Raw genomic sequence first — 25,512 nt, forward strand, 5'->3', positions numbered from 1 at the left:
ACTATATGCCATGTATGGGCAAGCAGACTTAAAAAACAAAGTTTGCCTTTCGCTAGTGAACCTTTTTGAGAGGGCCTATGTCTATATGGACAACTACATAGCCAATAATATTGGAGCTTCTCTACAAAGCACTCTACTGAAGATGGTGAGAACTGGAAAATACTATCCATCGACATCGTGGATTATACCGAAGATCGGTTCAGGTATGAGTAGACGAAGATCTGCTGTGCTGCCGTGTGGAAAGTGATGAAGCTCCCACATCGGTTCAGGTATGAGTAGACGAAGATCTCCTGTGTTGCCGTGTGGAAAGTGATGAAGCTCCCACATCTAACGCATTGCGTCGACATCGAAGAAATCTTCTTCTCTGACACACCACTTGCAAGATATTTTGTTGCCATGCAAGAACAACGTTATGCATAGCATGAAGATGACCAGAGTGACAATGATAAAATGAACACAGCAACCATGGCGCAGAACTAGGGAGTCAAGCAAATCCCATCATCATTCATGACGATGGTAGTGATCAATGCTACCAAAAATATAGCAAGTAATATCTGTTTGTATGGGAAAGAACTTAGAATTTCAAAAAATCAATTGTGATGATTTTGTGCCCCTTTCACCGGAAGTATGTAAATATGTCAATCTCAAAGAGGAAGATGCTTGCTTCCTTTGGATGTCTATTATCTGCAGACACTTGTTTTTGATCACTGCATACTGTGATCTACAGTATCATTGTACATGGGTTTTCTTGGATACTGTGGCACTTTATAAATACAATCCAGAAGTCTTTGTTGTCATAAAAAAAATCGTAATTTGCTTATTTATCGTTGATATATTTTGAAATAAAGAAAATTTACATGTCTAATTTTGTCCCATCAACACGAGTTTTGTTAACCTTTGTCAACCTTATGTTTAATACCCTTCACTAAGGTTTCATAACCTTAGTGAACCTTATTTGTGAACGAAAAAAAAATAATTAATACGTTTGAGTGATATGCACCTATATATGTTTTTTCTCCAATCTGGTAAGTTGAATATATGTAACACATATTTTTTTAATATAAAAAAAGCACTGGAAATGACGACGTGCAAAGATTTGCTTGCGGATACCAATGGCGTTCCGGCAGCTGGACCGACGAAACGCGCCGGAGCATAAAAATTAGTGGCGATTCTGGCGCGGCAGTCCGCGTGGCTTGTTGTGACAGTTGGACAAAAAAAAAAAAACAGAGATTTGTCACCTGCTGAGTCGGCGACTCGGCGGCCTTATTATTATTATTTTTTAAAAAACGACCACAATTGCATAAGGTAATGTGAGAACATGCAATGTGGATACTGAGTTCTCACACAAGCAGAGCACCATGCCTACCGCAAGAGTGTTTGAGTGCATATGTGTGTGTTTGGGGGGTTTCTGAGTTTCTTTGTGTAGGCGATTAATTCATGAGGCATTTGTGTGTGTGTGTGTGTGAGAGAGAGAGAGAGAGAGCCTACCGCAAGTGTTGAGTGCGCATGTGCACTGTGTGTGTGTGGGGGGGGTGGGGGAGGAGGGGCGCTCCACTTTCTGAATTTCTTTGTGCTACTGGGCGACTAATTCATGAAGCATTTGGTCAACTGGGCGATTGATTTTACCGGAGTCTTTCTCACTTGGCGTTTGATTCAATGAGCAGATTAAAGTTGGGCGATTGAATTATCCAGCTTTTCCCATCTGGGCGATGGTGTTTCGCCAGTATTTAATCTGGGCTCGACGACATTGATCGCAAGAGAAGGCCATTGATGAGAACAAAAGCTAGCTAGCCTTTTCGTCGGTCCTGTTTCATGTGGGCAGAAGAGTGGTGGCCATTTTTTGCATGTTGCCACACACATAGATATCGTGGGCGTCCAGCAAGGTTTTGCAAGGGTTTAAGGTAATTAGCTATGGATTATCCACCTCTCTTTCTTTGCCTTTCACCTCATTGTGAGCACTGATGTTTTGCACCTCAATGTGCGCAGCACCTGCAGATAAAAAACTGTTTGATTCTACAGCCTGCATATGTGATAATAACTAGTTTTGTATCGTGCACTAATGTGTGATGCGCTGACTTTATGTTTCCATATGGAATCAGCTGCATCTGTATCATACATCCCAGTTGATAATATTGGTGTACATAGATCACTTAGTTATTGCTTCCTTTGTAAGTTGCATGAAGAAGGATGACACCTACATTCTCAAATTTCATACTGAATAGGTTCTGAAGTATGTCTAGTTTTCTACCGTAGGTGCTGGAGCAGTTTGTGAGGTCAGGTATCCGTTACTTGGAAGCAATTGAAGGACTGACCAGGGTTTCGGTGTATGTGAACAGTATCCATGGCAAAAAGGGATGAGCCTTCGCTGACAGAACTTAGAGGGGAGTGCATCAATGAAGCCAGGGAGGATGCATTCAACAGAGAAGGGGTGGAGGGCACTGAAGCTAGCCCTATGGATGAGACTTTTCCATCCCTGCTTAAGACGATTTCTACTGGAAGCTATTCTTTCTTAGCTAGTGATTTCCTTGACACAAGTACTCACTCAAGCATTAATGTTGTGGAATTGGAGGACAGCAATGATGCATTCACAGGCTTCGATTGTAGAGGACTCGGTAGTCACCTTCAAGGGGATGGGGGATCTCTCGAATATGGTGCGGTTCCAAGCGACCAAACAGATGCTCCTAGTGAAGCTGCAACAGTGGACATATCTAAGCTGGTAGTAGAGAAACAAAACATGTCCTGCCAAAGTAAACTGAAATCTGGTGGGGTACTTGCCCCAAAGTTGATCTTGTCAAGACGAGGAGTTCCATCTACCCCTCAGGGGGCCCAAGCTGAACTAGCCAAAAAAGTGTCGTTTGGCTCTAGGAGCCCGAAATGTGATGCCGATTGGGACAATGGTGATGCACCTCAAGCACCCCAGAATCCTATGCATGAGCCTGCAAAGACACAATCCAAGAGGAAGTTTTTCTCACAGCCAATGCCAACAACCACCAAGCTATCAGGTACAATGAAAGGCAGTAGATCTACTCATTTTGCACGGAGATGTACTTCACATGATTTGGATGGAGCAAAAAAAGAAAACTATGTCATGTTCAGAACAAAGTCTGCTAAAATTGAAAAGCAACTCTCACGCCTGCGATCCAAACGACCACAAGAAGAGAAGTTATCTGATGCTACGTCCAAGAATGAGTGTGATGAGGGCAAAGCCATGCCTGCAGGGCGTTACTTTGATGCACTGGAGGGCCCCGAGTTGGAAATATTGAAGGTTAGAGGACACTGGCCTTTTGGGAATGTTATCATGGTGTTGAAGAAAATTCAAACTTTACTGCTACATGAGATGTTTTGCTGTCTATTGCATCTTATATTTGATTTCATCTCATGTCTGCATCATCTCATGGATGCACGCTATTGAGAAATGAAAGCTATACTTTATGATCTCTTCAATGATGCTCATGTGTTATGAACATGCATTTAAAGGAAGGATCAAACCTCCTGGATGGTCTGAATGTTTAAGGGTGATATATGCGTGTGACATAAACCTTGAAAATCATACTGCAGTAACTTAGTGTTTATCATGCAATTGATTTCTTTGTCTCTCCTCCTTAAATGTGGTATGGACTGATAATGTTAAATTGTTTTTTTTTTGTGTAGGACTCAGAGGAGCTCTTACTTCCACTTGGTCAACAATGGCCGTTTCTTCTTCGATTTCCAATAGGGTGCTTCGGTATTTGCCTTGGGTTAGGTAGTCAAGCGATGCTTTGGAAGACTCTGGCCACCAGTGCATCCATGAGCTTTCTAAGAATACCCCTGATCATAAATCTGCTCCTGTGGTGTTTGGCTGTTGCTGCACTTGTTGGCATCTCCATTATATATGCTCTGAAGTGCTTGTTGTACTTTGAGGCTGTGCGGCGAGAATACTATCACCCAGTGAGAGTAAATTTCTTCTTTGCACCATGGATAGCCTGCATGTTTTTAACCCTGGGCATTCCTCCAAGTATTGCTACTTCTATTCATCCATCTGTATGGTGTCTATTTACTACACCACTCTTGATGTTGGAGCTGAAGATATATGGCCAGTGGCTTTCAGGAGGAAATAGAAGACTATCCAAAGTGGCAAATCCTTCCACTCACTTGTCCTTGGTGGGGAATTTTGTCAGTGCATTGTTAGCAGCAGTGGTTGGTTGGAAAGAGCCAGCTTTTTTCTTCTGGGCTGTCGGTTGTGCTCATTACTTGGTTCTCTTTGTAACTCTCTACCAGCGGTTGCCCACTGCAGAGGTGCTTCCCAAAGAGCTTCATCCTGTATTTTTCCTCTTTGTAGCCGCTCCAAGTGCTGCTAGTGTTGCCTGGAAAAGTATTGTTGGGGACTTTGACCGTGTTTCAAGAGTTGCTTACTTTGTGGCATTGTTCCTGTATTCATCCTTGGTGAGTTCATACCTTCCAATTGTGAGATGTGGCTACATGTGCTTGCATGTCCAAAATATCAAATTTGAATAAAGCAGTCCATAGTTCCAAGCCATTGGCCCCTTACTTTTCCACACGGCCTTGCAGGTTGTTCGAATCAACTTCTTCTGTGGATTTCAGTAAGCTTATCAAAACCAATCCTTGAGATGTCTCGTTTCATTGCTTTTTCACAACAATGACAACTTTAGTAAGCTTAGCTCTGAGGTTAATACCTTGGAAAACATCTGTGACAGAACAAAATTGTAGTTGAATCCTTTTGGTCAGTCTTGCCATGACCTCAATATGAATGTTAAGGGTGACTGACTAGCTGGCGCCTCTTTACATGCCAGCATCTGATTTTCGGCAGATATCTGTGATTATCATGACTTTGTGGGAGTTGCAAGTTTTATGCTCCAATGTGGCACACATTTCTTTTGCCATGCTGCCCACTTTTGATTCAAAACAAGGGCACATTGATAGCCTGTTTGACTAATTCCGGAGCTGAATCTATTTAAGCACGTTGAAAGTTAGGGAGGAAAGAGCCATGGTTTGGTGAGATCATGTGCATCCTTGAGGTGTCTCACATCCTCTCTGCCATAGCGTGGATGCAGATAGAGAATTGTTTGTTTTAATTTTCCCAACATGAGTCGAGTAGGACTCTGAGACATGATATCTATACTCCACCTTCCATTCTGATGGCTACCCCTGTTCCTCTCTCGCAAGGGCCAGTCTCTCACTGATACAAGGGTCTCTTAGGTGTTTCTCATCCTTCTGGTGAAGAGCTGCAAGTGTATTTCAAGTGTCCTTTCCTGCATGACTTCTAGTTCTTCGCCTCCACCATAGATTGACAATGCTCACCATAGTTCTTCGACTCTGAGGCATGGTATCTATATCCACCTTCCATTCCAATGGCTAGTTCCTCTCTAACAAGGGCCAGTCTCTCACTGATACAAGGGTCTCTTAGGTGTTTCTCATCCTTCTGGTGAAGAGCTGCAAGTGTATTTCAAGTGTCCTTTCCTGCATGACTTACAGTTTTTTTTGATTTTGTTTTTCGAGCCGGGGTCAGAAGCGAGCAAGCTCGTTCTAGGACTCGCATGACTTATAGTTCTTCACCTCGGCGTTTGAGAGAGCCTTTGCTCTGTGAGTCAAGTTGAAGTTCAGATAATGTCAAATCTTTACAAAGATCCTTCTATTAGTTAAAAGTAAAACCTGCCAGAATGACAGAATACAATCCCTGCAATAATGCAGTCAAAATGTACAAAACATGGGGGGATTCTACCTCCATGGCTGGCCGTTCTCAGAGGGAGGCTACATTGGGGAGAGAGAGAAAGAGAGAGAGAGATTCACACTCGGGCCTATGATGCCAAGTAACATCTCCACCCTCACATGAAAGAAAGGGGCCTGGGCTCCAGATGCGGAAGAAAGCCTCCCGCCTCTGCTGCGAATCTCCAGTCAGTCTCTCAAGGCCATGCAGAGCATGTCAATGATATCCATCTAGATCGTGTGGATGGTCTCTATGGGGGGAGTAATCAGCCCGTCAATGGTCTCGCTGCATTTGGGCATGTTCCTGGATTCATCTAGGTATATCTTTATGCTGAATTAGCAAACATAAATTTCACATTGTGAAGTTCTGTTGATATTGTTAATTCTTTCTATCTTTAGTGGTGCATATACTTATCAACTACCTTTTTGTTGTAATAATTCTTTCCATTTGTTATGATCCTTAGTGCTAGGCTTCATTATGACCGAGTCTGCCTTGTGTCTTCGAAGCTCTGACAGAAACTCAGTACACACACCTTTGTATGAATGTATGCTCTTATGTGTGTGTGCGTGTGTGGGGGAGCATATATTGATACCAAGTTCTACATCCACTATTGGGCACTGATGCTGTAAGTGGGGATGTCGTAGTATCTCCATACTATGCATGATGGAGTTGATGGTTTATTGTCTTGTAGATGACTACCATGAGGTTATAAATTGCACCTTCTTATAAGATGACTTTGGGATTCATCTAGGTATATATAAGAGGTTCCAACGTTGGCTTGTTGACATAGTGATATGAAAGTGGGTGAGCTGCAAAGGCCAAGCCGCTACCATGATCATCCATATAGAAGAGCGCCGTCCCCACTCAACCGCCCAAGCCAATGCCCCAGGTGACTGCGGACAATGCTAGGGTCGAGGTAAAAAGGTGAAGGATGCGTCACCACAGACCCGGTGGGCCTCCAATATCTGCAGCAGGCGACAGGTCGCCCGGAGACCGCAAGTTATGTGCCTGCTGCGAGGCTCCTGTGAGCCACCAACCACCACAGGAAGGGTGGCAGAAGCTACGCCTCCAGAAATAAACATCCGGGACGCCCTTCTCATTCGAGTAAGGTAGGACCAAAGGCGTGTCATCTGCCTTTTGGAGTAAGATTTGGCTGCCTTGGCGAATGGAGTACTCTAAAAAGAGCACACTAGGCCAGGATCCCAGTGGACAAGAACCAAGGGTCGGTTCTCCCAAAGCCACGAGCGTCGAGATGCAACGTCGGCTATTTTGAGAGGAGTGGGTCGATGTGCCACTGTCAAGCTTGAAAACCCACAATGTGACGCGCTGCAAGGGAGTGGGAATACAGCTCCGAGTGACTGCCGGCAATGAGTAAGTCTCCCATAAGGGCCAACCTCCATCGTGATCAATTGGAGGTCTCCCTCCAATTCGAGATCCAATTTGGGAGAAGGAAGCCATCTCAAGGCCATGCGGATTGCAATTGGCCATTTACAGGTTTCATCCCACCTTCTACAGGAGAGCTGAGTGTGTCTTTAGCGCCAGGGAGTTCATACGGAGGCCTAGGGAGGAGAGGATCTGCTCATTATGCCACACAAAGGTTTGAGACAGAAAGTAATATTAACGTCTACAGAAGACCATAAGGGTCTATTAGACCATAAGTGGTAAAGTGATATGTGGATATACTGAGCCATGGAAAAAATAATTGTGCAATATATATATATATATATATATATATATATATAGAGAGAGAGAGAGAGAGAGAGAGAGAGAGAGAGAGAGAGTGTGAACATTAAGCGTCTTCTAAAGACCCAATGGTTCTATGAGACCAAAGTGATACAATAATGTCCATGGTGTATCTCATCATCATGGAATAGAAAATAAAGTATAACAAATCAAAACTATCTCACTAGAGTGACAAGGAACATGAAACTGCTCGATATCAATGCTCCATCGTCATATATATATATATATATATATAGAGAGAGAGAGAGAGAGAGTGAACATTAAGCGTCTTCTAAAGACCCAATGGGTCTATGAGACCAAAGTGATACAATAATGTCCATGGTGTATCTCATCATGGAATAAAAATAAAGTATAACAAATCAAAACTATCTCACTAGAGTGATACAAAAATGTCCATGAAAATCTCATCATGGAATACAAGGAACATGAAACTGCTCGATATCAATGCTCCATCGTCATATTGTATTGTCCAAGCATCGGCTAGCTCATGTTTGTACAGCCCCCATTATGAGGAGTAGCCATGGTTGAGTAGCCCGCCGGCATCCTCGTATTCACATAGGAAGGTGACCGAGGATGCAAGATGGGTTAGAGACGACGTGGATTAGATTTGGCACAATGCCAAATAGGCTACATGCTACATTGGACCATTATCTGGCCTACTGTGCTACTGCTCGTGTAGCCTGCTTGCCTGCCCGATGTGTGCTGTGCCACCTACTGCACATGCCTTCTGTCCGGATGCGCATTTCGCATGTGTGTATACCCGGCTTCCCTTCCTAACACACCATGTATGGCAGTGTTGCATGCATGGAAGCCTTGCTATATTGATCCACAACCCTAAGCCTTATTAAGAACAAGATGCCGATTAACACATGATTAAGACAGAGGGGAGAGAAGAAGAGAGAGATTGGTATTAGGCTTTTCTTGTATTTTTATATGGTACAAAAAGGTTACTGATGTATGTACATGGTCAAGCCCTTGGTCAGCCCCAGAGAGGCGACCTCTGGCATCTTACATGACTTCTACCGTTGACTAGACTTATGAATGAATGATTGAACTTGATGATTACTGAATTATGGACTGAATGCTCATATATATGCTTGGGATGTAGGTTGGCCAGCTACTAATGCTGTCGGCTTGTTGTGTGGACAATAATTCACAAAAAATGCTGAAACGTTGCACTTTTTCCTTGTTGCTCTTCCCACACTTGTTGCCCATTGTATGAGCACCTAGCCGCCTACTGTACAAGGTTTTGCTGCTAGCTGATAGCCCTTGTGCCTTCCCATGATGATGATAATGATGATGATGATGATGTGCTATTGACTTTGACCTTCTTCTGACTTTGATTTCAACTGACTGATATTTCTGTCTGAACACCTTCACTCTTGATCTCCACTTTCAAGTCTTGTTGAAGAACTGAGCATCTGTTCAACTGCCGTCTCCATGCTTGCTTTTCCCTTACCCTTAACATAGCGGTGGGTCACTTGCCAGAACTGATCATGCCTATTGTTGCTAGGTCTTTGGAATTGATATGAGAGCTTAAGGATGTATTGGTTCTGTGTACATACCCTCAAGGGAATGCTTCCTCTTGCTTTGCCTGTTTGTAGACCACTCCATCTGCTACCTTGTTGCATCCTTGCTGCTGGAACTGTGCACCTTTCTTGGGACAATGCTTAGTGGGCTGAGCCTGAATGTTTTGATACCAATGTTGCATGCGCGAAAGCCTTGCTGTACTGATCCTCAGCCCTAAGCTTGATTAAGAACAAGATGCTGATTAACACATGATTAAGATAGAGGAGAGAGAAGAAGAGAGAGATCGGTGTCAGGGTTTTCTTGTATTTTTATATGGTACAAAAAGGTTACTGATGAATGTACATGGTCAGGCCCTTGGTCAGCCTCGGAGGGGTGACCTTTGGCCTCTTACATGATTTCTAATACTGACTAGACTTATGAATGAATGATTGAACTTGATGATTACTGAATTATGGACTGAATGCTTATATATATGCTTGGGATGCAGGTCGGCCAGCTGCTAATGCTGTCGGCCTGTTGTGTGAAATGCTGCACTTTTGCCTTGTTGCTCTTGCCACACCTGCTGCCCATTGTATGAGCACCTACTAGCCGCCTCCTGTACAAGGTCCTGCTGCCAGCCGACAAGGTGTTTGCTGCGAGCTGACAGGCCCCTGTGCCTTCCCATGATGTTAATGATGCTGATGCTTATTCTGATGTTGTAGATGCCGATTCTGATGATGATGATGGTGGCGATGTGCTGCTACTGCTGATGCTGATGTTAATGCCAATGGTGAAGATGCTGCCAGCCAACAAGGTGTTTGCTGCGAGCTGACAGGCCCCTGTGCCTTCCCATGATGTTGTTAATGATGCTGATGTTGATTTTGATGATGATGATGATGGTGATGTGCTGCCACTGCTGATGCTGATGTTGATGCCAATGATGAAGATTATGACACCTATATGCTGTCCTAAACTGCTGGATTAGTCAGGGATTAAGACTGTTCATGGGAATGATTAGCCATGGCATGGGCGTGCACGTGACATGCAACATGTAATCAGCAGAAATCATAGGTTGCCACATTGGAGGGGGATTTGTCTATATGACAAGCCTTAGCATTGGAAATATAAGAGGCAAATTCAAAGTTACAAGCTGATTTGGAAGAGGCTAGAATGTCATCACAAGAGAGACCCAAAACCTCCGTGCAGAGGTCGAGGCAACAACATCCAAATGAGTGGAGGTTGCCAAGGACCTCGACAACTAATGGGTCGAGGCAACCAAGAAGCAGAAAACTGCCATGCCTTCTTTGGATGCCATCATGACATCTACATTGGAAGAGGAAAAATGAGCAAAGAGCTTGGCGCGCCATGCAGGAAAATGGGAGTCACAGGTACCCCATTCATAGATGCATGGTGTGTGGGGAAAGATGTAAGGAAGAAACAATCCCTCGTACTCACACTTGGATGCACTTGGACAGATTTTGCACGGAGTAGATCTGTTGGTCAATTTGTGCTCAACCAAGGTTTATCTTATGTGGTCAGCTCACGATTATCTTTCTTATATAGAGGCCCTGGTGGAGATTGTGCAGAAGTATGTATACCTTGGAGTCACTTTTACAGGCCCCACTTTTGCATGACCATGGCTGCCACTGAGGGGGCATGCCTCTCTAGCTTGTTTGGAGAGAAATGTTTCCAGGCACATTTCCAGGAGCCCCGCACTCAGTGTTAGATCTTTGACACTTGAGTACGACCAATAGTTATGTATGGCACAGCCTTTTGGGGGCCAGGACTAGGGAAGGATCAACGGTGGAGCATAGAGAGGCTATAGGTGATGATGTTATCACACATGAAAATTATACTTGTCGAGTTTGGGGTGGTCCCATTGGTTATATATCCCTCTTTCGGACATTCAGCATGCCTCTCACGGCTAGCTCTCGAGTCCTCTATGCAGCTATATTGTGAGAGGGAGAAGGAGTGGGTGAGATGAGTTGGGTCACTGCCCTACCGCCCTCCTCGTTGACACGGACACCACCATTACCGACACATGCATGGTATTCGAAGGTAGTTGAGTGGTTTCGTGCACATGGCATACAGATGGACCACCTTCCCCCATTTCAGTACACAGCCTAGTTCCCCCCTACCTTGACCTCTCACAATATGAGATCAACCGTCTGTGCAAGCTCCACTTTCTGCATTAGTGGATGTTTTGTCCATCTTTTAGTGTTAAGGCTGTGGCCATGTTTAAATGTTTTAATATACATTGATGGTATCAACAAGTGTGTCAAAGGCCCTAGTCTCCCAAGTGGCACCGCGAGTTACATTGGTATCAGAGCACAGTCTTCCTTGGAAGCGGAGGCTTCCTTTTATCAATAAGGAAGAGAAAAGATCTAAGTGGGGACCACACTTACCATCATTGCTGTTAAGCATGGCCATCCGCTTCATAGCTTATGAAGCAAGAGCATGAGCAGTAGACAGCTTGTTGATCTAAGGATTTATGAATTCACAAAATTTATCTTGGAAGTATGGAGTTGGCTTTATGTGCACACGTTTAGCACTCTTTCCATATGGATATTGTGGATTATATTATCAAGCTTACAGGCAAGCTATATGGAGATATATCTCAGGATATCTCAAGGATATGGTGACGAGATATTTCTTTTGGCTTCATGACCAACTTGGCAAAGAAAAGCTAAGTATACTTTGAGTTTGCAAAGTTACTGCTTTTGCTATGAAGTGTTTTTGATGTTCACTAACCCTTGTATAGCTATGCAAGGAGAAAGGTGTTGTTGTTTGCCTTGAGATGGTTTCAGGGAAACATTATGGCTCCCTTTAATGGGATAAATTCTTTTCATGGCTCCCTTTATTGGGATGGATTATATCTATGGAGATCTCTTTCTTGGATAAGATTATGGACGAATCTGTCCTAGTTTATAGAGAAGAAATCTTTGGATATCTCATGGATATGATGCTTTTATGGATAAAGTCCACCTCTACTCGAAGGTGTGTGGTTAGCACGGAGTATGTGATAAGAGGTATGGTATACAGGTCTATGGATTCTTGGACTTCTTTTCTAGGGATTTGGATCCATCCTCAGGTTTATGAATTATGTTTATGACTCCCTTTTACTAGGATGGATTATTCTTTATAGCTCCCTTTATTTGGGATGCACTGGACTTATGAAACTCATTGTTCACATACCCTGTGTAGTGTTCTCTTGTCCTACGTGCTCTCTTGAAGATTGTTTCTACCATGTGTGGGTGGAACAATAGAGAGCAGATGGAAGGGAACATGGGCACTTCAGAGGGTAGTGTCGAGCTCAACATACCCTGTGTAGTGTTCTCTTGTCCTGCGTGCTCTCTTGAAGATTGTTTCTACCATGTGTGGGTGGAACAATAGAGAGCAGATGGAAGGGAACATGGGCACTTGAGAGGGTAATGTGAGTTGGTGGCCGAAATGCCTACAAACTATTAGTGGCCGAAAACTATGTGTAGCAGAAATGCTTATGGAACACCAGGCTATCTATGCCTGCGAGTGATTGCTTTATCTTGTTACTTGAGTCCACCTCTCATCCAAGGTGTGTGGTCAGAGTACCAACACGGAGTGCAAGTGGTAACGTGGACACGACGCCTGGTTGGCACAGGACTTATGTCTATGCCAAGGGTCATGTGGACCGATGCCTTGTTGGTAGGAGACTTATTTTGTCTCGCCCATTTACTTGGGACATGGATTATGATATCTGGACTTATGGGACTGATTTGTCTCGCCCATCTACTTGGGACATGATTATGATATTTGGACTTATGGGACTGTTTTTGTCTCGCCCATTTATCTTGGGACATGATTTTGATATTAGTATTATGGAGACTTATTTAGTCTCACCTATTTCTTTGGAACATGGATTCTTCAGCTATATTGGAATTTTGAGACTGTCTCGTCTCGCCCACTTGATGGGACATGATTATATCTTGAATATATGGCTTGAAGCTTAAAGTTGCGGATGACTTTTAAGAAACTGGGGAGGATGTCACCAGCCTGGACATTTCCCAGTATGAAAGGGGTCTGGTGGTGGACTCAAGGATGTCTAAATATTTGGAAAGTACAAGCTTTGGGAATGGGGGATTATCCTAGAATACAAAGGGACCACACTCCTAAAATTTAGGAGAGTTGCTATTTTTGGCCCGACTCCGATGGAAATTCTGTTCGCGTCATTACATCTGGAATTGAGCAGATACCAAGAGTTGGCAAAGTGCCTATGACAGAATGTCTACCAGTTGGGATATTTTTAGAGATAAAGTTTATGGAAGGACCCATCTCTTAGATTGGGACATGTGGCAAGAAAGTGGACCAAAGTGAGACAAGTGGCCTGACACTTGTTAGAAAGTAGATCAAAGTGAGACAAGTGGCCTCACACTTCTCACTTCAGCTATTGTGTGGCTCTCCACTTGTCATTGTAGCCTTCTCTTGCCATTTTAGCTCATGGGAGGTTCAAATCTATAAATTGGAGCCCTCTCTCTTCATTAATAGAGGCTCTCTTGCTGCACACTAGTCTCTACCACCGTTACAGGCTGCCCTAAGGATGGCTACTCTCTTTCTCTCTCTCGAAGGCTGCCCATGAAGAATACCAGCTTTTGGGGACTGTTTTGGTGGAGGCTTCCATCGCGAAGAAATACTGAAGGCAAGGGTATTTAATCATTTATTATGATTTCTAGCCATTGTACTTGTTGTACCATGGTGCCTTTGTACCTATTGTACCAGCCATTATACTGCCTGTACCAGTCCTTGTACTTGTTGTACCACCCATTGTACCAATTATACCAGCTTCTGTACTTGCTGTACCAGCCACTATACCTGTTGTACTAGTCACTGTACATGCTGTAGTAGCATTTGTACTTGCTATACCTGCTGTACCAGCCACTGTATTGGCTGTACCAGCCACTGTACCTGCTGTACCAACCACTGTACCAGCCATTGTACCTGCCATACCGACTAAATGGAGAGTTGTACTTGCTGTACCAGCTCTATTGCATGAAGACCCGTGGTTTTTGGGAAAGAATCAGTACCCACACGGAGGTATATGGATTATATTGTTGGCTCAGCATTTCTACAGCCTATGTTTCGGCTTGGTAGCCTCGTGTTGGGCTGTGTTATGGCATTTGTATTGTATATGTGAATATACTGAAAATACAACCATCTCTTTCTCTATTCTCTATCTATGCTGATTGTTCTTGCATCAAGAGTTCCTATGCAGTACTTAGGGCTGAAAGAAGACTCAGAGCTTCCGCATGTGACATTGGTATCAGAGCTTTAGGCTGATTCTGAGATATTGTTGCTGTCCATGTCCCACCTAGCCTTACTGCATTGCACATGGATGAAACCATCGCCCGTGTCTTGATCTTTTGGTGGTGTGGTGACCAGGCAACATTGTGTTAGAGCATCAGGCTCAGTTAGGCCAAGTGTTGTTGGTGTCCCAGAAGAAGCACATAGGTCTAAGGAGAGAAACACAGCTTGTGTCAAGACCTCCAAAAGCTAGTTGGTGTGAGGCAAACCCAAGGGGAGAGTTTCATGACAGTTGGAACTTGGTAGCCGGTTGGGACTATCCTAGAAGCTTTTATAGAGTACTCTAAGAGATGAAGTTCATCCAAGGGGTGGAGCCAAGTGTGCGAGGATCAGTGTTCAAGAAGAAGGATTCATGTTTGTGTTTAGGGACATGGCAAGAAGGGAAGGGGACAAAGTGGAACAGATGCACAGTTCTCTACATCAGATTTCGAGTGGATTCAAAAACCTAAGGCAAGGTTTTCAATGAAAAGGTTGCCAAGAAGGGAAGGATGATAGGTCTGGGAGACTATATGTGAAGACAAGGGATGATGACAATCATCTAGGGTTAGAAGTTGGAATCTCGTCATCAAGTTTAACAAGTTTAACAGGAGGGAATGTCATGTGCGCATGTAACCGCTCCCTACTGGAGGCCTACAAATCGGAAGACAAAATTCACATTTTTAGAATACTTAACTAATATGAACAATGGACATTATTAGCAACATTAAAACTGAAAATGACCAATAAAACTTGACACCAACACTGGGGCCGGAAAGGGCTGCCCCCCCCTCAATACATTTGTATTTCTTGGAGTATTTATATGTACAAGTGTCACAGGCCAATAGACTAGATTTCTCCTCACATGGAGTGAATACAACTCAAACGAATTGGGTACTTGTCGATGAAGTCTGGAAGTCAAAGAAGTCCCAAATCACAGGCACACTCCCCCCTTCATTGGGTGCACACTAGCCTTTCACTGGTTTTCCGAGACCGTGTACCAACAGGCACGCCCGTACTAACACAAGCAAAGGGGTACACCGCGGAGGGAACTTTGCGTGGTTCTCCCAAATAAGCTTTTCTCCCAGATTCCCTAGTGTGTCTAACCTTCACTGGCTCTCAGAAGTTCTGAGGGCGCGGTTAGCACCACCACACAGGGAAAACTAACCACACTAGGAAAACTTCCTGAGCATGGCTAGCATAAACATGCTTTGTTCCTGCTCTGCACAAAACTTCAAGAAATCTCTGAACTTAATTTAACAAATTTTAGGTTTACACAAATAAGAAACATGAGGCATCTAGTACAGCGAGTACAATTTAGGTACAACAGGTACAATTCAGGTACAACAAGTACATCACATGTGTGCAGGTACAATCAACCAAGTATAAGGTATAGCAAGTACAATACTTGCAAGAGGTACAATCAACCAGGTACAAGGTACAAGTACAATACTTGCAGCAGGTACAATCAGCCAAGTACAAGGTACATCAAGTACAGTACTTGCAGCAGTTATAGCAGATTCAGCACATGGGCAGCAGGTACAACAGATTCAGCATAAGCGGGTACAGTTTACAGCAGCCATACAGCTCACATGTGCAGGTGAGAGGTGGGTACAGCAGGGAGGTGGGTACAGAATAGCAGAATTTCAGCAAGTGATGGAGAGAAAAGTGAAGCCAGCCACCCATGTGGGAAAAATACTAAAATGTTTCATGCAAAACCTTTTCCAAAGGTTATATAACCTTAATACCTATTTAATACTATGGGCACCTACACTAGAAAATGTCCGGCCCCTCTTTTAAATGTGTGAACACATTAGCTTCTAAATATTAAAGTTTTACATTTTAAAAAGGGCCAAAATGGTAATACTTACCATTTGTTCACATGCCACACCAATGTGTTAGCAAGCAGCACTCCCACGGTACACTGGGGGCGTCCCCGTCCAGTGTACTGGCATGGCAAAACATGCAAACACACGCAAACAAATCATGCGAAAACAAGTTTATGCATGCAGTCATAAATGCATGTGCACATGTAATGGATGAAATCTCCCTTTCATGAAACTTGTACAAAGAGTTCTTGTCGGGCACAAAACGGCCCTGACAGATATATGAATATATGTCCTGGTCTTCCTATAGAGTGATAATCCCATAGGTAAGACGCCATCCTGGCCGTACACTGGTGACACCAATAGGCTCCCGTCCATATAGCACGAAGCAAGTCACACACGGGTGGCATAAAACTCGTTCCCATCCATGTGACGCAGTACTAGTCACACGTAGGTGGCACGAATCTGGCTCCCATTCATGTGACACCGAAAGACTGGCCCTTTTACATGGGACACCGGCTTGGTCCCATGTGAACATGGCACAAATTTGGCCGCTCTATGGAGTGACAGACCCATAGAAGTGGCTCTAGAAATGGAGATGGACCAAATGGTGACATCCCCGCGGGCTTCTAAATAGCTGTCCTCGAGTGAAAAGCCTCAAGATATGCCTGCAAAAGCTGAGGGTAGTCAGCAAAATAATCCTTGTCTATCCACTTTGCATCAATTGGCAAATAATTTTTAAATTTCACAAGATATCTCCTGGAAAGCTTCCCATGTGGTAACTTTCTCTCCTCGTGAAATACAATCTGCTCTGGCTGGAGGATCTCCTCAAGCTCATCAACTTCTGGCGGATCTTCTGTGACAGGCTCCTATGGATTTGGCTCCACATACTTCCGCAAAAGAGTCACATGAAAAGCATTGTGAATCTTCTAATGGTTGGGTTAAGCAAGCCTGAAGGACACTTCATTGATCTTGTCAACCACTTTGAAGGGTCCATAATATCGAGTAGAAAGCTTTGGATATGATCCCTCTCGTCCTGGCCTCTTCCAAAGCCTAGCTTTCTCAAATTTCAGCAATACCCAATCACCTTGCTTGACTTGCATGTCTCTTCTATGCTTATCAGCAGTCCTCTTATGCTTGTCTCTTGTGACCTTGCAATGGCTATCCGCACCTGAGAAAAGGCTACATCCAAGTCACGCACATACTCATCAGTTGCAAAAATCTCATCCTTTGTACGAAGGATGGGTGGCAAGGCCACTCTGCCATAAATAATCTCAAACGGGGCCTTTCCTGTGGAGGCATGAACTATGTTGTTGTAGGCAAACTCTACAAGTGGAAGATACTTCTCCCACGCACTCTTTTGATCTGCCACATAACACTTCAATAAATCCAACACGGCTGAATTCGCAGCTTCACTTTGGCCATCCGTTTGGGGGTGATAAGCCGATGGGAACTCAAGCTTAGTGCCCATGTTATCAAATAAAGCCCTCCAAAAGAGGCTCGTAGTCCTGGGATCTCTATCCCCAGCAATGGACTTAGGCGTGCCATGATGCTTGAAGATGTGAGCAAGAAAAAGCATCACCATATGATCAACTTTAATGGATTTCTTGACGGGCAAGAAGTGAGCTTGCTTGCTAAACTTGTCCACAATGGTCCAAATAGCATCAGTCCCATGCTGGGATCTAGGCAAATCCATAATGAAGTTCATAGTAATGCTTTCCTATGGCTACGAGGGAATATGCAATGGCTGAAGCAAACCTGGAGGCTTTTGCCTATCAAATTTCACCTTTTGGCAAGTAATACATGCACGTACATATGCCTCAATGTCTTTACGCATGCTTGGCCAAAAGAAATATCTTTCGATCATGCATGTCGTAGGTAAAATACCTCTATGACTAGCATAAGGTGGGGCGTGACATTCCTCCATAACCTTTGGACGCATATCCTTCACCGTTCACGACACATAAGCAGTTATCCTTCATAAGATAACCCTCTTTGATCACATAATTGGCATGCGAGTGACCAGCCATCAAATCAGTCCATAAATGGGAAAAATCAACATCCAATTGATACAAATCACGCATGGCAGATAAGTCTCCATGAGAAGCCAGTGAAACTGCAGCTATATAAGGCTTCCTGGACAAAGCATATGCCACCAAATTCTTCTTTCTCGGAGTATGTACAATCTGAAAATGAAACATGGAAAGAAAGTTTGCCATCCTCATTTACTTCTTCGAGAGCTTAGTTTGAGATAAAAAGTTACCTCAAGCTTTGATGATCTGTCTTGACTACAAATTCAGCCCCAAGAAGATTATGCTTCCATATCTTTAAGGCATGAATTACAGCTAAGAGCTCTTTTTCATAAATGTCCATATGGATCTCGGCATCATGCAATCGACGGCTTTCATAAGCAATTGCATGACCCTCTTGATCTAGGACAGCCTCTATACAATTTCCACATAAATCACATTCCACCGTGAATGGCTTTTGCAAGTCGGGAACAATCAACATGGGCCCACAAATGATAGCTTTTTGAGTTGCAAGAAGGCATCTTGCTCATGCGACGTCGATTTGAAGGTGGCTTTCTTCTTTGTAAGATCATGCAATGGCGAGGCAATGTTGGCAAAATGCCTGATGAATCGCCTATAGTATGAACATAACCCCAGAAAGCTACGCACTTGACGTACATTTTGCAACTCTAGCCAATTTCGAATGGTTTCAATTTTAGGTAGGATCCATTCTTACACCCTCTTAGGATACGATGTGTCCCAAATAGTGTATCTTTGAGAGGAAGAACTCACTTTTCTTAGCGTTTATGAAGAGTTTATGCTTTCGCAACTCTTCAAACACTGTAGCTAAATGAGTCTTTTGCTCCTCCTCATTCTTGGAGAAAACCAAAATGTCATCAAAGATACACATGTGAACTTACGATGGGGTCGAAATATCCTGTCCATCTCATGCGGTTGAATGTTGTTGGGCATTGGTAAGGCCAAAAGGCATTACCAAGAATTCATACAATTCAAAAGCTGTCCTGAATGCAGTCTTATGGACATCCTAGGGTACCACACGAATCTGGTGGTAATCACTCTTCAAATGTGTATGACTGAAACAAGCCGAATCATCAAGCTTATCCAAGATGTCATCTATGCGTGGGATTGGGAACCTGTTCTTGATGGTGAGCTTGTTTAGAGCTCGATAATCCACGCACATGCGAAAAGAGCCATCCTTCTTTTGCACAAGAAGTACGGGAGAACAAAAGGGTGAGAAGCTTGGCTGAACCAAACCCTTTTCTAAGAGCTCATTAACTTGCTTCATAATCTCCTCTTGTTGTGCAGCACTCACACGATATGCGGGTTTGTTAGGTGGGGAATTACCTGGCACAAGATCTATGCAATGATCCTCAGGCTTCTCAGGTGGTAGCTTTCCTGGCAATGCATTGGCAAAACAATCTTTATATGCATTAAGAAAACTCAGCCTATCTTGAGTTAATACATCCACATTCACATTACTTTGTTTAATTTTGTCATGAACAAAAACCAAGTACGCGGAAAGACTTTTTTTTCATTGCCTTATTAATTTGGATGTGAGATACAATTGGGATGGAATCCCCTTCCTTGCGAGCATCAATAACATGCATGCGGCCTCTATGCATAAATGTGATCGTGTTGGTTTTATATTCTTTGCGAGGCTCAAGCTGATGATGCCAAGGCTTGCCAAGTAATACATCACATCCATTGAGTGGGGAAATAAAGAAGTGCTCATGAGCCAAATAACCCTGTATATGAATGCGCAACTTTTCAATAAGAGGCGTGACCTGCACCTCTTTGCCCACAAAAGTTGCCTCTGCTTCAATTTGGGGTCCCATGTTCCCAATCTCTATGCCCAAGGTGGCTACCATCTGTGTAGAGATGAAATTATCTGTTGCATAATCATCAAACATGAATAGAGCGGGCTGATCCTTGATTTGTCTCCAAGCTTTGCATACCACTCTCTCTTTGCTATCATGCTCGGTGGTACTCTGCACATCAGGTATGGCATGCACATTTGCCTTTGGTGGCTTGTCCTTATGCTTTTGCTTGTGGGTAGGGCATTGCCTAAACATGTGCTCTTTACTACCACAAGAAAAGCATTTTTTCTCTTTGGTATATTGCTCCCTTTGCTCGGGGGTTAAGCCAAATTTGTTCTTCTTTGATGCAATGTCTTTGGATGGGGTTCTTTCAGCTTTACCACCCTTTTGGGCTTCCTGGAAGCTCTTTTTAGGTGGCTGTCCACTTTTTTGCAGGTTTGGGACAGCCCTCTCTTTGCCCTTGGAACCTCCCTGATCTTGCTTAATTTTAAGCACCAATTGCTCCGTAGCAAGAACAGATGCTATGAGTTGCTGAAGAGTGTGTTTCGGATGCAATTCAATGCCCGAACGATAAGCTGGTTGCAATCCGGGGCAAAACTTCTTCTTCCTTTCATCTTCGCAAAGTTGCATAAAGGGAGTTACCTCAAGCAACACTTTCCAAAACTTACTGACATACTGTTGCACACTTTCATTTATCTTTTTGCTCAAGTCTATCCCACTTTTGGGTGAGAGTTTGCTCCACATTAGGAGACAAGAATTGGGCATAAAATCTGTCCTTAAACTCTTTCCAAGTACAATTGGGATCTTTGGTGGTCTTTTCAGTAATCCACCAATGGGCAGCTATTCCATTCAAGAACATGCTTGCATGACGAATTTTGGACTTCTCAGTGAAGTCCTCATCACTAAAAGCAATGTCAAACTGTGCCACAAAAGCTAGCACCTTAGAGGCATCATACTCTCTATGAAAGGCATCAAATTTCACGGACTTGTCCCCTGCCTTGAACTCCTTGAGCTTCTTGGGATGTGGTACATGTTCTTCTCTTTTTCTCTTCCCCTTATCCAACGGGGCAACCCTCTCTGCATGGGCTTCATGGGTAATCAAAGATGTTTCAAGAGGCGCGGTGGCATGTGCATTATGAACCTGTGGCCCCGATGCATGTGACCTCCCCAAATGATGCAATGTCTCACCTCGAGACAATTCAATGGGCAAAGTCTTTCGGCTTGCATGCCGACCACTCTCCATGATATACCTTCTTTGAATCCACAAGGCCATCATGTGGCCCACTAACTCCAATATGCACATACTTGTTGCCTCCTGTCCCATGAAGAGTAGATGCATGGCGAAAAGTGACCGATACCTCTTCCTTGTGTATAAAAGACCTCAACCCTTGAGATGCTGGGTCTCCTTGCTTCAAACGAGGTGGATTCTTGAATACTAGCTCTCCATCCTCTCCTTCCTTGAGATCACCCTTGCGGATGAGATAGGAGAGTGCCAACTCCCTTGGCTTCTTGCCCACTTCACGAGCCATGGACTCAAAGGTCATATCCACCATAGCATTAGCTTTCCTTGCTTCAATGACACTTTGTACATGGGGATCTTCATGCAGAAATTTCAGCTCTTGCTCCTTTGCCTGCAAAAGCTTCTTCATGTGCTCCAATTCAGCCCTCAAGGCATTGGGCCCATCTTCATGCATATGCTCTTTTCCACGGGATGGCTGTCCCATGAATGCATTGTCATAACCTCTCTCAAGAGGCTTGTGCCTACCAAGCAATGCATCAGAATCACGTGAAGCACTTGATTGACCTCTAGAATCTGGCATCCCCAAAGGATTGCCTTGGCTGTTCATTGAGTCAAGTGTCCGTGTATGCTTCCAATCTCAAAACACCGTGTCTCCTCTTGAGAAAGAGAGACGACCGGGCTCTGATACCAATGTAACTGCTCCCTACTGGAGGCCTACAAATCGGAAGACAAAATACACATTTTTAGAACACTTGACTAATATCAACAATGGACATTATTAGCAACATTAAAACTGAAAATGACCAATAACACTTGACACCAACACGGGGGCCGGAAGGGGCCGGTCCCCCCCTCAATACATTTGTATTTCTTGGAGTATTTATATGTATAAGTGTCACGGGCCAATAGGCCAGATTTCTCCTCACATGGAGTGAATATAACTCAAACAAATTGGGTACTTGGCGATGAAGTCTGGACAGTCGAAGAAGTCCCAAATCACAGGCACACTCCTCCCTTCACTGGGTGCACACCTACCTTTCACTAGTCTTCTGGGATCGTGCACCAACAGGCACGCCCGTACTAACACAGGCAAAGGGGTACACCGTGGAGGGAACTTTGCCTGGTTCTCCTAGATAAGCTTTGCTCCCATATTTCCTAGTGTGTCTAACCTTCACCGGCTCTTAGAAGTTTTGAGGGCGCGGTTAGCACCACCACACAGGGAAAAACTAACCACACTAGGAAAACTTCCCAAGCATGGCTAGCATAAACATACTTTGTTCCTGCTCTGCACAAAACTTAAAAGAAATCTCTGAACTTAATTTAACAAATTTTAGGTTTACACAAATAAGAAACATGAGGCACCTGGAACAACAAGTACAATTCAGGTACATCAGGTACAATTCAAGTACAGTAGGTACATCACACGTGTGCAGGTACAATCAACCAAGTACAAGGTACAAAAGGTACAATACTTGTAGTAGGTACAAGGTACAACAGGTATAGTACTTGCAGCAAGTACAATCAGCTAGGTACAAGGTATAGTAGGTACAGTACTTGCAATAGGTACAATTAGCTAGGTACAAGGTACATCAGGTATAGTACTTGCAACAGGTACAATCAGCTAGGTACAAGGTACAACAGATTCAGCACAAGTAGGTACAGTTTACAGTAGCCGTACAGCTCACATGTGTAGGTGAGAGGCGGGTACAACAGGGAGGCGGGTACAGAACAACAGAATTTCAGCAGGCGATGGAGAGAAAAGTGAAGCCAGCCACCCACGTGGGAAGAATACTAAAATGTTTCATGCAAAACCTTTTTCAAAGGTTATATAACCTTAATATCTATTTAATACTATGGGCACCGATACTAGAAAATTTCTAGCCCCTCTTTTAAATGTGTGTGAACACATTAGCTTATAAATATTAAAGTGACCATAGCTTATGGATTTTACATTTAAAAAAAGGCCAAAATGGTAATACTTACCACTTGTTCACATGCCACACCAATGTGTTAGTAAGCAACACTCCCACGGTACAATGGGGGCGTCCCCGTCCAGTGTACTGGCATGGCAAAACAGGCAAACACACGCAAATAAATCATGCGAAAACAAGTTTATGCATGCAGTCATAGATGCATGTGCACATGTAATGGACGAAATCTCCCTTTCATGAAACTTGTACAAAGAGTTCCTGTCGGGCACAAAATTGGTGACAATCCCATAGGTAAGACGCCATCCTGGCCGTACACGGGTGGCACCAACAGGTTCCCGTCCATACAGCACGAAGCAGGTCACACACGGGTGGCACGAAACTGGTTTCCGTCCATGTGATGCAGTACTGGTCACACACAGGGTTGCACGAATCTGGCTCCTATCCATGTGACACTGAAAGACTGGCCCTTTCACATGGGATACTGGCCTAGCCCCATGTGAACATGGCACAAAATCTGGCCGCTCTATGGAGTGACAGTCCCATAGAAGTGGCTCCAGAAATGGAGATGGACCAAATGGTGACAGCGCACATGTACATGGCTCATAATCCAAGGCTAACCTTGATAGGCAGCAAATAAATAGCTAGATTAGGGCTCATGCCAAGGCCAGACAAGCATAGAAAATAGTCGAGGGACCTTGCTGGCCAAATTTGGAGTCCCTCTGGGGCAGGTTGGCAGCATATAGGATTTTTTTTGGGATTTTCTACTGTGGTCGACTAGTCGGCCAGCTTCTTGGGCATGTTTGAGCCTATAAAAGGCATCTCCTTGCTCATTGTTGATTGTCTCACTCCTTGATGGAGTAGGTCCTAGAGTAGGGTTTTCTTTACCCCGTCCTTTTGAGAAGGCCTAAGGCCAAAGACATTGTATCCCTTTATACTCTTATGAATATACTGAAAACACAGCCATCTCTCTCTCTCTCTCTCTCTCTCTCTATTCTCTATCTATGTTGATTGTTCTTGCATCAAGTGTCCCTATGTAGAACTTCTGCATTTGACACAATTCTTCTACATGGGAAACCTTGCGGATTTTGTCACATCATATGTAAAATTGGGAGACCTTTTGGCCAGCTCAAAGGTCGAGTACATGGCCGGATTCATGTGTGTTTAAGGGCTATTGTGCCATTTCATTGTAATATTGTCGAGGTGCCCACTGAGCAACCAAGTTGTGGGAGAGTAATTGGATTATTGTGTGAACACACTTAGTTGGAACATCAAGTAAATTTGGACTCAAAAAGGACCCTCTAAGAAATGTCATATCAGCTTTTTCTAGAAAAATGAACTGATGGTTAAATTTTTACAAATCAAATCATTCCCCCCTCCCCCCCCGCCTGGAGATTGTAGATTAGGAATCTACTCTTCGAGATCTTTTCAATGATATATAGCATGATGGGAAATTTTTAATATTCAAGAAGTTCCCAAATTGGTGATGACATGGCATGATATCCCATCACCAATTTGGAAATTTCTTGAATTGAAAAATGTCCATCATGCTATATGTCATTGGAAAGATCTCAAAGAGTAGATTCCTAATTAACAATCTTCGAAACAATTTGATTTGATTTGATTTGTAAAAATTTAACCATCAGTCCATTTTTCTAGTAAAAGCTGACATGGCATTTCTTAGAGGGTCCTTTTCGAGTCCAAATTTTGCCTAATGATTATTATTAGGGTTGGTAGCTAACTCACGAAACAATTTGATTTGATTTGTAAAAATTTAACCATCAGTCCATTTTTTTAGTAAAAGCTGACATGGCATTTCTTAGAGGGTTCTTTTCGAGTCCAAATTTTGCCTAATGATTATTATTAGGGTTGGTAGATAACTCACTAACATTAGACACTAAATAGGAGTCTAGACCTTAGTCATATTTATTCATTGATCAGTCAGTCATCATCATTGAGTCATTGAGAGCTCAAGAGCAGTGCTACCATTGAGTATCTCTATTCAACATTGTATATTCTTCATGTTAGCATCGTATATACTTCATGTTAGCAATACATGATAGATTAGGTTATCTCTTTCTACTATGGATTTAAGTCTTTGATTAGGTGTGCTAATAACAATCAATCAATCTTAAACATGCTTCTGCAAGCACCCATGTTACATAGTATGCAGATATTTTTATGTCATAGCCCCCAGCTCAGTAGATGAAGCTAATAGACAGCCCATTATCTGGAACGATTTTATCAGAGATGATCTTGGTAGACCCTTGGGTGTAGCAAGATGTATCTAGTGGCCTAGATGGGAGGGATGTGCAGCGGCAATACTTGACTGGAAGAACTTAAAAAAGTCTTCTAGATGATCAGAGAGAAGTATCTACCTAGCATCTCAGAGGAAGTCACTGATG

The 25,512-nt window shown here is 43.5% G+C and overlaps 1 protein-coding gene across 2 annotated transcripts in view; it reads left to right on the top strand.

The window, feature by feature from the left end:
• The first annotated feature begins 1,331 nt into the window (after positions 1–1,331).
• LOC147637781 (S-type anion channel SLAH2-like) overlaps positions 1,332–25,512 on the top strand; it is a 28,258-nt gene continuing 4,077 nt past the window's right edge. Inside the window, exons 1-4 of one of the 2 annotated variants that reach the window (XM_086799613.1) lie at positions 1,332–1,901; positions 2,254–3,265; positions 3,652–4,422; positions 4,549–4,580. In XM_086799613.1, coding sequence (XP_086655739.1) covers positions 2,342–3,265; positions 3,652–4,422; positions 4,549–4,580 — 1,727 coding nt within the window. In that variant the 5' untranslated portion in view covers positions 1,332–1,901; positions 2,254–2,341. The remainder of the gene's footprint in view (positions 1,902–2,253; positions 3,266–3,651; positions 4,423–4,548; positions 4,581–25,512) is intronic. The other variant, XM_086799614.1, reaches the window with a different exon arrangement.

Source organism: Cibotium barometz, chromosome 6 (assembly GCF_041138505.1).
Source record: "Cibotium barometz isolate CiBa-2024 chromosome 6, ASM4113850v1, whole genome shotgun sequence".
NCBI lineage: Eukaryota > Viridiplantae > Streptophyta > Polypodiopsida > Cyatheales > Cibotiaceae > Cibotium > Cibotium barometz.